Source organism: Lolium rigidum, chromosome 6, assembly GCF_022539505.1.
Source record: "Lolium rigidum isolate FL_2022 chromosome 6, APGP_CSIRO_Lrig_0.1, whole genome shotgun sequence".
NCBI classification, from domain to species: Eukaryota; Viridiplantae; Streptophyta; class Magnoliopsida; order Poales; family Poaceae; genus Lolium; species Lolium rigidum.
The window spans coordinates 99,709,440-99,723,850 of NC_061513.1; the positions used below are offsets into that span (position 1 = coordinate 99,709,440).

General features: G+C 47.1%; 1 protein-coding gene and 1 non-coding gene across 2 annotated transcripts; both read right to left on the minus strand.

Annotated features, from left to right (window-relative positions):
- Positions 1-1,126: 1,126 nt before the first annotated feature.
- On the minus strand, positions 1,127-2,189 carry LOC124667778 (uncharacterized protein At5g39865-like). The gene has a single exon (XM_047205026.1). The coding sequence runs from the start codon at positions 2,059-2,061 to the stop codon at positions 1,309-1,311; it is 753 nt and encodes a 250-aa protein (XP_047060982.1). The 5' UTR covers positions 2,062-2,189; the 3' UTR covers positions 1,127-1,308.
- A 10,806-nt stretch (positions 2,190-12,995) lies between these two features.
- On the minus strand, positions 12,996-13,067 carry TRNAG-UCC. Its single transcript has one exon. It is a non-coding gene; the product is annotated as a tRNA-Gly (tRNA).
- Positions 13,068-14,411: the final 1,344 nt, after the last annotated feature.

The window sequence follows — 14,411 nt, forward strand, 5'->3', positions numbered from 1 at the left end:
CGTCGTGGCCTGGGCGAAACTACATGTCGCTCCTTCACCATGGTGATAAGGCCAAGGTTTTTGTGTCCTACTAGGGTTTTAAAGCTGAAGCTTCTAGTGGTCTGAAAAAAATCTAGGGAGGACTTGTGCAAACACGCACGCTAGTCGCGGCAACCGCAAAGGCTCTGCAGGCCAAATAGAACAAATTGGCCGACTCATCTGTTTATGGAGCGCTATTGGGTTTCACATTTAGGCCCCGTGGATAGCAAACCAAGGGATTATGTCCAAATGCGGTGACCCGTTGTTGATGCCGTAACCAAACCCCTATGGGTCGTACCAATACCATGAAGTAAAAAAGTGGCGTCCCTGATTATGGCTATTCAAGTGGCAAACAAAACTAGCCCTGCAAATAATTTCTCACTGATTGATTGATCTCTCGTGATAATTTGTCAAAACTCGTCCTGATTATGGCTATTCAAGTTAAGTACAATTAGTCCTATCCAACGGCCACTCTACCAATCAGATCGCATTCAAAACACCGCACGAGCTCCCCTTCATCTTTTTCCCCGTGTGAGCCTGTGAGGAGGGGACATCGGAGAAAAAGCCTCCACCTGCGTCCTCGGCGGGACGGCTAGCTTTTCCGGTAAGATCGCCTTTTTCCGGCGCGGCAGCCGTAAGATCTCGGCAACGCCGCAAGCTCCAAAACGAGCTGCCGTTGGCCTGATTGCTGCTGCAGAGTGCAGCCCGGTGTCATAAATTCAGGCATGGCGTCTAGCAGCTTTTTGGAAACCTCAACAGTGCTTCTCCGCAAACGAACAACGCGATACCAACCGTTCAAACTCGATCTTTCAGCATTTTGGAATAAAGAAAAAACAATCTTGAAAATGCACGGAATGAGCATCTCATGCTCATATAAGCAGAAGTAAATCACACCTGTAAATCTTTCTTAACCACGAGTATAAAGCCGTACTGCCACTAACATTTATCAAACATTTACTAGGGTAATGCGACCCACTCAGATTCAGACTTTAATTAATCTCCTCAGCATAGCTTGGGCAAGAGAAAGCACACACGCACCCGCAAGAGATGCTGGTTAGGAAATGCTAAAAACTTGCAGCTCCCAGCTGATCACACTGTCACAGAGTACTGTAGTATCAAACACCAGTTACACTAAATCATCAAGTAGTAGTAACAGCTACACAGTCACACACACACACACATAACTCATTTTCTTAGTATCTCGATTTTGACACTGCTACTAGGAAATTAAAAACATGTGCTACAGGTCATTGATTCAGTACTAGATTGGGAACCTTTTGTGGATCTGGATCAGACGGCCGGCGGGGAGCAGTCGGGGCAGCGGACGAGGCCGTTCTCGTTGCAGCCGGCGCAGGCGCGGAAGCCGCCGCCGCCCTTGAGGCTGTAGCGCTTGTGGCTGCCGTCGCAGCTGCCGCAGAGCACGTAGCGCTCGCCGCCGCACCGCGCGCAGGCGGCGAGGGAGGCGGCGCCGGCCACGACGCGCCGGAGCTCGCCGGACTCGTGGAGGCGGCGGAGCTCGTCGGCGCCGCCGAGGTGGCGCCCGCCCACGAAGACCTGGGGCAGGGTGAGGCGCCGGCCGCGCGGGAGGAGGGCGGCGAGCTCGTCGAGGTAGGACGCGTCCATGGCGAGGTCGCGCTCGTCGACGGAGGCGCGGAGGCCGCGCAGGATGGTGCGCACGGCGCGGCAGTCCTCGAAGGTGGTCCGGATGACGTGGAGCGAGGTGTAGTAGAGGACCACGCGGCGGTCGGCCTCGGTGGCGGCGGCGGGCGGCGCCTGGAGGGTGCGGAGCGCGCGGAGGGCCGAGGTGGCGACGCGGACGCGGTGGAACACGCGGACGGCGGCAGGGGAGCGGGGGGCGGTGTGCGGCGGCGGCGGGGACGGGGAGGGGAAGGGCAGGGACGGGGGGTCGGAGCGGAGGAGGGCCTGGAGATCTTTGAGGGAGGGCGAGGAGAAGGAGAGGCGCGGCGAGGCGGCGGAGAGCGCGGTGGAGGAGCAGGTGGTGGAGTCGGAGGACGGGCGCGTCTTGACCCAGGGCAGCCACATGGAGATGGGTGGTGGCCGGAGGCCGGAGATGGGGAAGAGATGGATGCCAAGATGTGGACTTTGTTCGGTTTTCAGTTTCGGAGCGGCGGGGGAGGGAGGAAGCGTGTGGTGTGGCCCTAGTTTCTCTGCCTCGCTTTCGTTTCGTTTTGTTTCGGCTTTCAGACTTTTCAGGTTTGGAATTTGAAGGAGCTGCGACTCTTTTCCATTCTAGCCCTCGCAACTTGGGAGGTTTTGTGCACTGTACTCGTTCGTGATTTCGTTAATGATACTACTCCGTTCCTTTGCTAAATAGTAACTCTGGTCAATCACCACGCTATTACAGTACATTTTTGTCTCATTTTTCATTTTCTGAATAAAGCACTCTAGTCCAATCACTACGCTATTAGTGTTATTATGGATTGGAGTGAGTAATGTGTTGCTCTCTTTTCTTTCATTCTTTTCATGTATTTACCAATTGACTTAATTGTGTGCAACGCATATAAATGGATGTTATCGGGTTAACAACTGGCATCGAAGGTAGTTAAAGCCTACCATAAGACATTCTATGCTATATAACTCTTGTAAAGAAATCGTTTTCTACAAATTGTGAGGGATAATTATAGTCCTCAAAGAACTTCCTATGTAGTTTGTTTGATAGGTCTAACTTTATGCATTGAGAATTTTCCTTGAGAAGTTATTGCACTAACTTTCATAGGGAACTTTTCATTGTTTGCGGACTTTCTCTTACATTTTATGAATAAATATATCTAATCAACCATCAAGCTATTAGTGGTCTACTATTTCGTTGTTTTCATGTATTTACCAATATATTAATTGTGAAATGCATATAAATGCATGTTACGTCTAAACCAGTAAAATCTATGAGGTGATAGACCTCTTCTATCCGAATAATTTTAGCAAAAAAGTTGATGGACAAAAAACCTCAAAGAGATCCGTACGTGGTTTGTTTGATAACTTACACTTGATGCAACAAGATTCTTTATCTAAGAACGTCATAGTACTAATTTTCATATGGAACTTTTCGCTGTGTCAGTATTTTACAAAACAATATCTCTCTTAACAATGGTGGATGAAATAAAACAAATATTTAGTGTGTGATTCGATAGTGTAAGCTTTATGACATATGTCTTCTACGCACCTGCGTTTAAAATCTATGGATAAAAAACATCCATAGGTAGCATAATAGGGTACAATAACAAGGACTGCAATATGATCCGATGTGGCAAGAAATGATTATGCAGTATTCGGCTGTTATAAATTGCTCATTTAGTTGACCACTTTATGTATACGTTTAAACAGCCATGATGTACGTTTATGTAGCATATTCAAGTATGCATGTACATGCATTTGGCAAGCCAATACACAAACTTTTAGATAGGACTAGGTTGAGAAAAGGTTTGTTTTGATTAGACCCATTGGTGCATTTACATTGATGAGATCATCAGAATCATTATACGTTGATTTCAGTTTCACTGGATTGTCCACCAAATCACATTTGTCTTTAAAATCTTACTTCAAACATGCACATCTGCCACATATTGCGTGAGGTAGTCTTGTGGGCCCACGACAACATCAAGCAAATAGGGATGACCTTTGTTGGGCTATATCTAGAGTAGGTTGTCTTTATTTATCTTAGTTTATTACAAATAATCAGAAATTCTTTACTCCTTGGACTTGCCATTGTATCATGAATTGATGTTGTTTTGAACAACAGAACATGTTTTAACTCAAACTTCTAAAGCTTGAAATTTAAATATGTTGTAAGTATTTGAAAGGAGAACTTGTATATGTATATATGGTAAGTTTGCCTATTTGGTGAACTCTTGTAAGTCGTTTGGTGGATAATTCTTCTGGCGGATGAGCTCGAGTGATCCTTCTATGTTTATGTTTTCAAAATCCAAATATGCAAGTCTCAAACAAAATTGAAAACAATTCTGAACTTTGTCAATGATATATCCCACAAGCATACAAAATTCCTTTTAACACGGGTACTGAAAAACGACAAAATCAGATCCACTCTTTAATCATTTTTTTGTGTGTTGCCCAAAGTACACATGAGCAAGCGATTGTGCAATTTGATTTATAAGCAGGGTGTGCATCGGAGTAAACGATCAATTTAGATCAACGTGCAGAGGAGCGTGAGAGGGGGAATCCGGCCGGTGGCAGGACCGCGGGGGGACGCGGTGGCTCGTGCTGATTTGTGGAAAGGCAATGGCCCAGTGTGCTGCGTCCCCTCTTCTTTATGTTTTCTCCATGTACTGCTGTTGTTAATGGCAAGCATGTGAAGCTCAGCTCTTCCCGTTCAATGTAACCCCGGCACGCTGCCTAGTGGGTCACTTTGTACTTGGAGGGTGTGGATCAAGAATAACAAATGTCAAATGTGTTTTGTGAGAGCATTTCAATATAAATATTCAGACAAATATCATATGAAAGTCGTCTTAACCTCGGGGCTACATTGCAGTACTGTACTTAACTGAAGGTCCCCGATACTGTCGAATGCTTATTCAGGGGACCTCAACTGGTACTCGAGAACGGACGGTATGGCACGGCACATACTCATACGGTTGGCTTTATCTGTATCTGTAAGCATGGATTTGCATTGCAGCGCCAACTTATTGCGTGCCGGCCTTTTCTCCTACCTACAGTAGCAGCACATTATGTGCAGGACGAATATGCTGGTCCAGTTCTTCAGATCGCAACGGAGGTTCGTCTCCGTTATGGCCACCCCTGTCTTTTTCATTCTCAGCTTCTCTTCTGTAACATGAACCGTCGCTGCGACGACTGTCACCGTGCAACAACCGAACCTGCCACCCAGAGAGTAGTAAACCACGATTGGATGGCCATGCTTCGAAGTGATGTCGAGCGAGTGACAACCAACGCACGGTCACTAGCCGTCTAGCCGTGTTGCAGCCTTACAGGCGAGATACCACGATGGCACGATGTGAAACTGCGTTGCCCCCTTTCTCAGCAAAGCCATGTTCCAGAATCCTGTTCAGGTGTGCTGTCCGCTAGACACTTGATTCTTTTCCGGTTGCAGCAATTGCACGAGCGATTCACAGCCTTGAGTCGGGATGCCTCTACCCCGAGACACATTTTTATTAGAATATGGAAAGGCGTGATTGTTACTCGATCCAGATGGTTAGTGTCGAAAATATTAGCAATTTTCTCTAACATTTAACTCATTTAAGCAACAAATAAAATATGACTACAAAGTAGAGATTGAACTAGTCATGCAAACTATCATAGAGTAGATCAGCAACAAGTCTAACCAAATTTTATTACGTAGTATAGTTTTTCCATTTTTGTGTAGCCTAGAATGCAACGAATTTTCAGTCGAGATTTTTCACAGTCATAGAGTTCAACACTATCTACACCTAATTTTTTTTTTGTTTCCGTTTGTTTTTAAAATTTTACAAATGCCATTTTCGATTTTATTTTTCAGAAAAAAAAGGCCACCATGGAGCTTGGGCTCCATTTATGGTTTCTGTGTCTATCTCTTCTCACCTCTTGTTATGCATGAATGATTCAAGGAGGCCTCTAATAATTGCAGCAGTTAGCAGCATTGACCCTGGGCTGAAAATATTGTAGCAGTGGTATCTTCAGTCTGCAGCTGTTTTAGATAAGAGTGAATTCCACTTTTTACCCCCTAATATTAACTTTGTGCCACTTTTTACCCAATCTAACTTTTATTCCTCAAAACTACCCCGTTTAACAAACTTTTTTCCACTTCTTACCTCTTTTTATATTTTACCCCGGTTCTGACAGGTGAGTCCCACTCTCAGTCCGACGTGGCGTGTCCTAGTCAGCTAGGTGAGGCAAGCAAATTAATTTTCTACCGGTTTAACCAGGCCTGTTGACTCTTGGCCGGTCAGACTTAAATCAGGTGAAGCCAGACCCGTTCTCAGGATGTTTAACTGAACCAACTCAGACCCGCTCGTTCTCCATCATCCTCGCGCGATAGAAACGAGAGCAGAGGCAGGCGGTACCGAAACCTAGGTCATCGTGTGGCCGGTGATCAGCGGCGATCGCCGGAGGAACACGTGGTTCATTGGTAGGCAATTCTGCCTCAGTCCCTTGCCCCTTGATTTGGCTGTATATGCTCCCTATTTAGGGTTCTTTTCTCTGGTAACTCTGCCCCAACTAAGATTAGATTCCCTTTGTTTGGAGTGAATCAATGGCAGAAAGATTGTACATTTTTTGAGTTAGGATTAGATCCAGTATTTTCATTACGAGTCCATTTTAATTTTTTTGAGTTAATTAAACACGGTGATGCAAACTTCACAACACATAAAAGTTCAGTTACTCTGAACTTCTGGAGTCTGGGAACTTCAGGAATTCGGTTTTCAGAGATGAATGGATTGCAGGGCTCAACGCCATTATCTCTGAACTTCAGTACATGTGTGTATCATGCTAATCTAAGTCCTATATATGCTGTGAGTTATGGTCGGTTTAGTTACGATGATTAACCATAGGTAAAACTTGTATTTGACTGTGGCATGTGAAAATTAGTGATTACAGTAGCCATAAGTTTATAAATCTGACGTATGTGTGCATTGCAATTGTGTTATGTGAATCTGATGTATGTAAAATGCAGTAACTAATGATTGTTAATTCTGGAGTTTCAGAGATGGCTGCTGAGATGTGGATTGTTAGGTACACCATGCATGACCCTGGGCCAAAGCTAGTTGAGGCTGAGAAGATAGATAGAGACTATATTTCTTATTTGGATATTATGGAAAAAATCAAGAAAGATATGGGGTACAAGAGTTGTGACTGTCTGTATTATGAGAAGAACGGATCGGTACATGAAATGATTGAGCTGAAAGATGATGCATGTGTCATGAATATGTTGGAAATGTTTGATGCAGAAAAGGAGGTCAATTTGCATGTCTTCAAGAACATGCAACCTAATAGCCATTCACCATCACATGTTGAATTATATAGGTCCATCCCTGTGGTGGCAACTGATTATGATGATAGTGGTTATCTACTATCGGATGTGGAATACGATGATCCAAGTGCTTATTGGAAGGAGCTATGTGAAAATGACCTAGCAAGTGAAGGTAGCAGCGACGATTCAGATTTTGATGTGCACACTGAGAATGCGAAGCTAAGAGCACTTTATGGTGAAAAGAAGAAGAAAGAAACGCAGTCCAAGGGTACATATTCAGAAGATGAGATAGAGGATTTGTTTGACGTTACAGAAGGCTTGGAAGGATTTGACATTGATGAGATTGCTATCCCTATGTCTCAAAAAGAGAAGGAGATTGCGTTTGGCAAGTCAGAAGAGGCACGGGTGGAAATGTAAAAGGCACTAAAGAAAAAGGCATTGGATAAAGCAAGGGAGAAGATAAAACCTATAGATGACTTGGACTTGTCTGACCCTCCAAGTTCAGATGGTGGCAATGATCCATTTGAAGATAGTGATGAAGGTGCGAGGGTAATGGAGGAAGGTAGAAAGAGGAAAAGGCCTGCAAGGTTATTGCGGCCAAGAATGGAGTTTAATAAATCTATCATGGATGATGATGATGAGATGGTAAAGGAAATGTGTTTTAAAGATGGCAAGGAGTTTTAGAAAGGCACTTGAGTCATCTCATATCAAGCAAGGAAGAAGTTACAACTTCGTGAAAAACAAGATGGAAAAGGTGAAGGTCCGTTGTTCAGATTCTAGTTGCCCATTTTCCCTTTTTGCATCGTTAATAGCTGGCGAATGAACCTTCACGATAAGGCAAGATGTGCTGGAACATACTTGTGGCATAACTAGAGAAGCTAGCCGGTTGAAATCCACGTGGCTACCAAAATATTATGAGAACCATTTCAGGGTTGATCCCACTTGGAAGGTTAGTGCTTTCATAGAGGCAGTCAAGAGAGATTTCAATTATGAAATAACCAAGAGAATGGCTTATAGGACTAAGGCACATGCTCAGAGGCTTGTGTTAGGGCATCATGATGATCAGTACCGTAGAATCAGATATCCAATCATCCCAAGCATCATCATCAATTCCATCTGCTACTGTAGCTGCAAGAGGAAGGAGAGCAGCTACACATGTATCTCAAACTGATATTGGTCAAAACAGAGCATATGGAAGGACTTCAAGTGGTAGAATTTGCTCATGGTACCCAACTGGTAGTAATGCAGCTGCTAGAGATGGGTCTACAAGGGAGTAGTAATTAGTTTAAGCTTTATGATTGTTAGTTCTTAAACTACAATATTTTTGTGTGCCTTTTGCTGTGAGGCCTTTTATCCTTCTGAACACGATCTTTAGATGTGCATTTTGTTCTTCAGAACTTGAACTATGGATCAATTTAAGCTACAACAATTCTGATTGATTGTTACTGATTCTAGTTCAACAGAGCAACACGTAGGTGGATGCTTGATATATACATTCGAGGTCAATTTGTACTTAATGGCCGCTGAAGGAGTTCATCAGAACTTGTGTTACGGCAACATACAAATATACCAGCGCCTACATTTTACATGCTTACATCATGCCAACAAGCCCCAGAAGAATGCTTACATCCATATATTACCAGTTTACCACCATATCTTCGTTCTGCAATTAGCATTGCAATAGCAACAAGAAGCAAACAATCTTCAGGATCAGCAACAACAAGCAGAACGGAACCGCTGGCTGTACCACCCAGCTCGGCACCGTTGGCGTTCCGCTGCTGCACAAAGCCCAGGCCAGAGCATGTCCCGCATCACTCATGATGCCGCCGCGGCTCTGCAGCCGAACACGAAGCCCCATGGAGCCAACAGCCGTAGAATTCGTGGCACCGCCGTCGGTGCTCCGCTGGACCGGCCGCCGCCGCCAGGTCTCCTTGCTCCGGTACTGCGCCAAGTCCCGTGCAATTCACGCTCTTCAACGCCTATGGTGGCGCTGTCCCCTCGGCTTCCTTCGCGCCAGCTGCTTCGTCTCCACCCACGACGGACAAACCACCCGCTTCAGCACCGGCCGCCGCCGCCAGGTCTCCTTGATGCCGTCGAATCCATAGCTCGGGGAGAGGGAAAAGGGTAAAGGGAAGAGGGCGGGTCTGGCTCACGTCCGTGCGATCGGGTGTGCTTCGCCGGAGATAAACCAGCACTGCCTAAACCGGCTTGGTTCAGCCTCACCTAGCTGACTAGGACACGCCACGTCGGACTGAGAGTGGAACCCACCTGTCAGAACGGAGTAAATATAAAAAGAGGTAAGAAGTGGAAAAAAGTTTGTTAAATGGAGTAGTTTTGAGGAATACAAATTAGATTGGGTAAAAAGTGGCACAAAGTTGATATTAGGGGGTAAAAAGTGGAATTCACTCTTTAGATAACCTCAAGCCATTTACAACATGTTAATAAGAGGATGGTGGATGCAAAAGATTAACGAGGGAAAAGCTGCAGAAGCTTCAGCTTGACCTTTTTGCACGGACTATGCAGTGAAATCATTTGGTAAATGCGCATAGGGCCATAGGTTGACTGGATCTCGCTTTGCAAGCGAAAACCGGCGAGGGCATGTGCGAATTTGAACGTTTTTAAAATATGAACAAATTTCGAATTTGAATGCTTTTTCGATTTGAACAATTTTCATATTTGAACAATTTTCAAATTTTCAAATTTGAATGGTTTTCGAATTTGAAAGGTTTTCAGATTTGAACGGTTTTCAAATTTGAACATTTTCTCAATTTAAACAATTTTTAAAAATTAAAATTTTCGAATCTAAAAAAATACAAACAAAACCGAAAACAGAAAAAAGAAAAGAAACCAGAAAAAAAACCAGAAAAAAAGAAAAAAATGAACTGCTACAGGCCAAATAGCCACAAATGGGCCTGGCCCATACCCGACCAAGGAGTGTGCGGTGGCCGGTAGCCACCGACATGGTCGGTGTATAGGTTTTGCCGGAACAACACACCTTTGTACTGGTGAAAATGCCAGACTAGGGGTCTGTTCGGTTTCAGAACCGGATGGAACGGAATGGAATCAAGTCGTTCCTCAGGGCGATTCCTGCGTTCGGTTCTGGGATGGAACAGAACCAACGCGTTCCTCAAAAGGGAATATTCTCTGTAGATCCGGAACGAGCCCGTCCGGCCGATTCGGTGGAACGAAGTGGAACGGGCTCTATTATGGTGCAAATCACTTCTTCCCCGCGAGCCGCGACCTCCTCTCTCTCCCCTCTCTCGAGCTCATGCGCGCCGGCGGGCCGCCCCTCACCGCCGCCCTCCGCCCTCCGCCATGCTCGCCGCCCTCCGCCATGCTCGCCGCCCTCCGCCACCCTCGCCTCCTTCCCCGGCGATGCTGCGGCGCGGCATCCTCACCGCCGCCCTCCGCCCTCTGCCATGCCCGCCGCCCTCCGCCACCCTCGCCTCCTTCCCCGGCCCCGCCTCCTCCATCGACGGGAGTTCCTCCCTCTGCTCCGACGGTCGCTGACGCGGGCGGGGGCGTGGAGGTCACCGGGCGCGGGCGGGCCGAAGGTCGGAGGTCGCCGGGCGCGGGCGGGCGAAGGTCGCCGGGCGCGGAGGTCACCGGGCGCGGGCGTGGTGCGACCTTGCTCCTCTCCTGTGGTCTAAAATTGGATGTTTAGACTAATTAGATTAAATTAGGATCTAATTAATTGGGTGTTTAGACTAATTAGATTCCATTCCATTCCACATCTTCTGAAATCAACCGAACACCTAGATGAAATGGGATGGGATGAGATGGAATGGAACCATTCCATTCCATTCCACTTCATCCAAAAACGAACAGACCCTAGATCCACCGAAGTAAAACTGAACCGGGTTCGGTCTGCGCCATTACCGTTGGGCGTTGGCAAGCAATCTCGGCCCAGTATTGAAGTGAAATCGAAAGCGTACTTTGCAGTCTCCATCCAGGTGGACAGCTGAGCCCAACAAAGTTGCATCCAAAAGTGATACGAGAGAAACATGATCAGATGATCAAAGTCCTCTAGAAAACAGGTATCACTGCGGGAAGGCCTCCTCACGCGAGCGAACCGCGCTCTGCTCGACATGTGTTAGCTAGGGAAGAGCCCCGCGCGAGCAACCATCCAAGGCAGCCACGCGACGTATTCCACCGAGTTCAGCGCTGTACTCCGCGCGAGTACGCGCGAGTCAGCCACGCCCCGCGCGAACGAGTACGACGCGCGCGTACAAACCTACACCCCTGCGTGAGTACAACCCGCGTAGGTACAATCGCACATACGGGTAGGTACGGTCGTGCACACGGGCAGATACAGTCGTGCACACGTGTAAGTACATTGGCGACAAAGAACGAGTACAAGTACAGTCGCGCACACGGGTAGGTACAGTCGTGCACACGGACAGGTACAGTTACGCACACGAGTAAGTACAGTGGCGCACACGAACGACTACAAGCACACGGGTAGGTACAATCGCGCACACGGGCAGGTACAGTCGCGCACACGAATAAGTACAGTACCGCACACGAGACAGACAGTCGCAGACACGAACGAGTACAGGTACAGTCCCGCACACGAGACAGACAGTCGCAGACACGAACGAGTACAGGTACAGTCGTCCACGTAAGACAGGTACAGTCGCGCCCACGAACGAGTACACAGGCCCGTCGATGGCCATGTTCGAAGTGATCAGCCGATCAGGGCCCCAAAATTCCAGGGGGGCCCCAAATTTCTATTCTCTAGTAATATTTTATTAGCGTCACAGCCTCAAAAAGGATACAAGCAATATTTTGCTAGTGGTCCGCGCATAGCTGAAGTGGCCCATTTACTTGCTCATGCGGCCCAGCGTCAAAATGGAAGAACGTCAAACTCTAGTAGGCCATGATGGTAGCATTGCACGATCTCAGTTCCAAACGATCCAAGGCTCAAAAAAAAGTTCCTAACGTTCCAGCCTACACAGCAATACAACATAGAGGCGATCGTTTTTTCGCTGGAGTTTGGCGGGTCTCTTCATATCGAATTTATTAAATTATTATGTTAATTTATTAATTGTGAAACATGACAAATCATGAGAAAAACGAATTGTCAATCTGGTGATGAGAAAAAAGAAGGAAAGACAAATATTAGAAGAAGCACCTCAGTCTCAAGAAATATGAGATGGGTGATGCCTTTTGGTAGAACATGTGGTTTGTTTATTAGTTTTGTGTTATTTTTACTCTTTTAGATTGAATACTTGATAGAACATCGTATAAAATAATACGTTCTAAAATTAGATAATAAAATAAAAATATGATTATGTTTTAGTAGCTATTTATAAGTTTGAATAAAAAAATAGAGCCTCGTTTTGTAAGTCGCACCGGGGCCCCCAAATCCTGGAGACGGGCCTACGAGTACACATACAGTTGCTCACACGAGTAAAGGGAAAAATGCACCAAAAACATTCAAAACAGAAGTACTTATCAGTTAATGCACAGGTACAGTTAGATACACAAAACGAGTACAAACATAGTAGTATAGGATGTACGAAAAAAAAGTATCTCGAAACCTATCAACATGGCATCTAGTTTTAAAGATCTCGACGAGAGGATCACAAAAGTGAAAACGGTTCGTAATTTGGACTTACGGTTCTCAAGATATTTCATTTTGAAAAAACAAATCTAGAAGAAAAAGGGAAAAACTGACACAACCCAGTCTTCTCTCTCCTTCCCATCCCCACCTTGCTTCCCATTGCGACACGTGGCGAGCAGGGAGACCACTTCACAGGGATTTTCTGGCACCACAGCGCGCCACTTGTCGCGCGCGGAGCGAGTTGGCTTCCCTTCGCGGAGATCGGCCTTTTTTTAACGATTTCGCTAGAAAGCCAAACAGGATGATGAACGATAAGCAGCTGTAAGAAAAAGAATTCAGATTTTTGGATAAATCTCGTTTTTCGTCGATTGAACAGCGAAGCAGATGAAGAGGCCACAAAGGCAACTGAGACCTGCCCATGCAAAAACAACAAAATGATGATTGCATAATTAAACGAGCTAATTAGGCAGAAAAAAATGCGTCTGCCGGGAGTCGAACCCGGGTCTATTGCTTGGAAGGCAATTATCCTAACCGTTGGACTACAGACGCTGTTATGGTAAAAATTAAGACCTACACTTAAAGTCCCATTAGAACGGAGTAGTTGCCCCCAGCTAAATTTGCAAACACAACGGTCACCAGTCTGATCGAGCATCGAATAGAGCTGCCAACTGTCGGCATCCTATCTGCACGCGATAGCTAGAAAATTATGTAGCGGTGAAAACGTTGTACTCCAGCTGATTCTGTGTGTGTGCCTGAGAGCATCCCCACTCGTTGGCGCTCCCCACGCCCAAATCCGGCGAAATTTTCGTCCGGATTGGAGGAAGATTTGGCGTGGGGAGGTGTAGATTCCCAGTCGTGTGCTCCCCAAGCGGCGTTTCTCGGGGAAAAAGAGGATGGCTCGGGGAATCCGGACGAAAGAGGAGACACGTGGGCGTGGGCGGTTGGTTTAGCTTCATCCGGAGTCCCCGGGAGATCCCCGGGAAACCGAGGATGGCATGGGGAGTCCGGACGAAAATAGGCTCAAATCCGGACCAAAACGAGGAACCGGGGGCCTGACTGGGCCGTTTTTCGCCGTCCGGATGAAAAAAAGTGGCCGTAGGGGGCTCTGTGGGGAGACGAGTGGAGATGCTCTGAGAAACAGACCGTACTGTATACGCATGACTAAGCGCGAGGTACTGTGCGTAGAAGAAGCGATGAAGCAGAGCTGTTTTGCTGGGTTGCGGCAGCGCCCGTCGAGCCCGAGCACGGTCCCTGCGCAGCGCAGGCGCGTGCCGCCAAGCTGCAAGGAGACGTGAGATGCAGGGTGTTCGTCGTAGCCTAGCGGCGGAAGCGACCAAGCCCCCCGGTTCTGTGCCGATCCGTGCGCGACAGACGGCAAAGGGAAGCCAACATGGCTGCAAGAATCCGACGATCTGCTAGGGGCCACGCCAAGCGGGCCGGAACTTCGTTGCGTGACGCATGCGCGGGGAGGCTGGACTGGAGGCTGGGGAAGCGGCCTTCCTTCACGGGCGCTTTGCCTGCTCGGCGTCGGCGCCGGCGGGCCACCCGTTCTGATGGAACCGGGGAAGTAGCTACTGCTCGTCGGCGCTTTGCTTGCTCGTGCTGGATCCTAGCCCGGCCGGCTCTTCATCATTCTCTCTCTGCTAGTCCCGTAGGTTATCATGCAGCCGGATGACACGCATGCTGGATCCGGCGTGGACTGCCGGAGATGGTGTGGCCACCTTCTGCATAGAATTGCCGGATTGCAAAATTTGCGTTTAGTAGCGTTAGGCTCTCAGGCCGAAATGCGGCACTATTTAGCGCCGGATAGATGTAAAATTTGACCTCGGAGACTCATATTACCAGCGGGCGAGCTTAGGTTGGATGTAAAAAATTAAACAAATATAGGCGAAT

Excerpts from the sequence above, each read along its gene's own strand:
- LOC124667778 (XM_047205026.1), bottom strand. The coding sequence starts at position 2,061 with ATGTGGCTGCCCTGGGTCAAGACGCGCCCGTCCTCCGACTCCACCACC.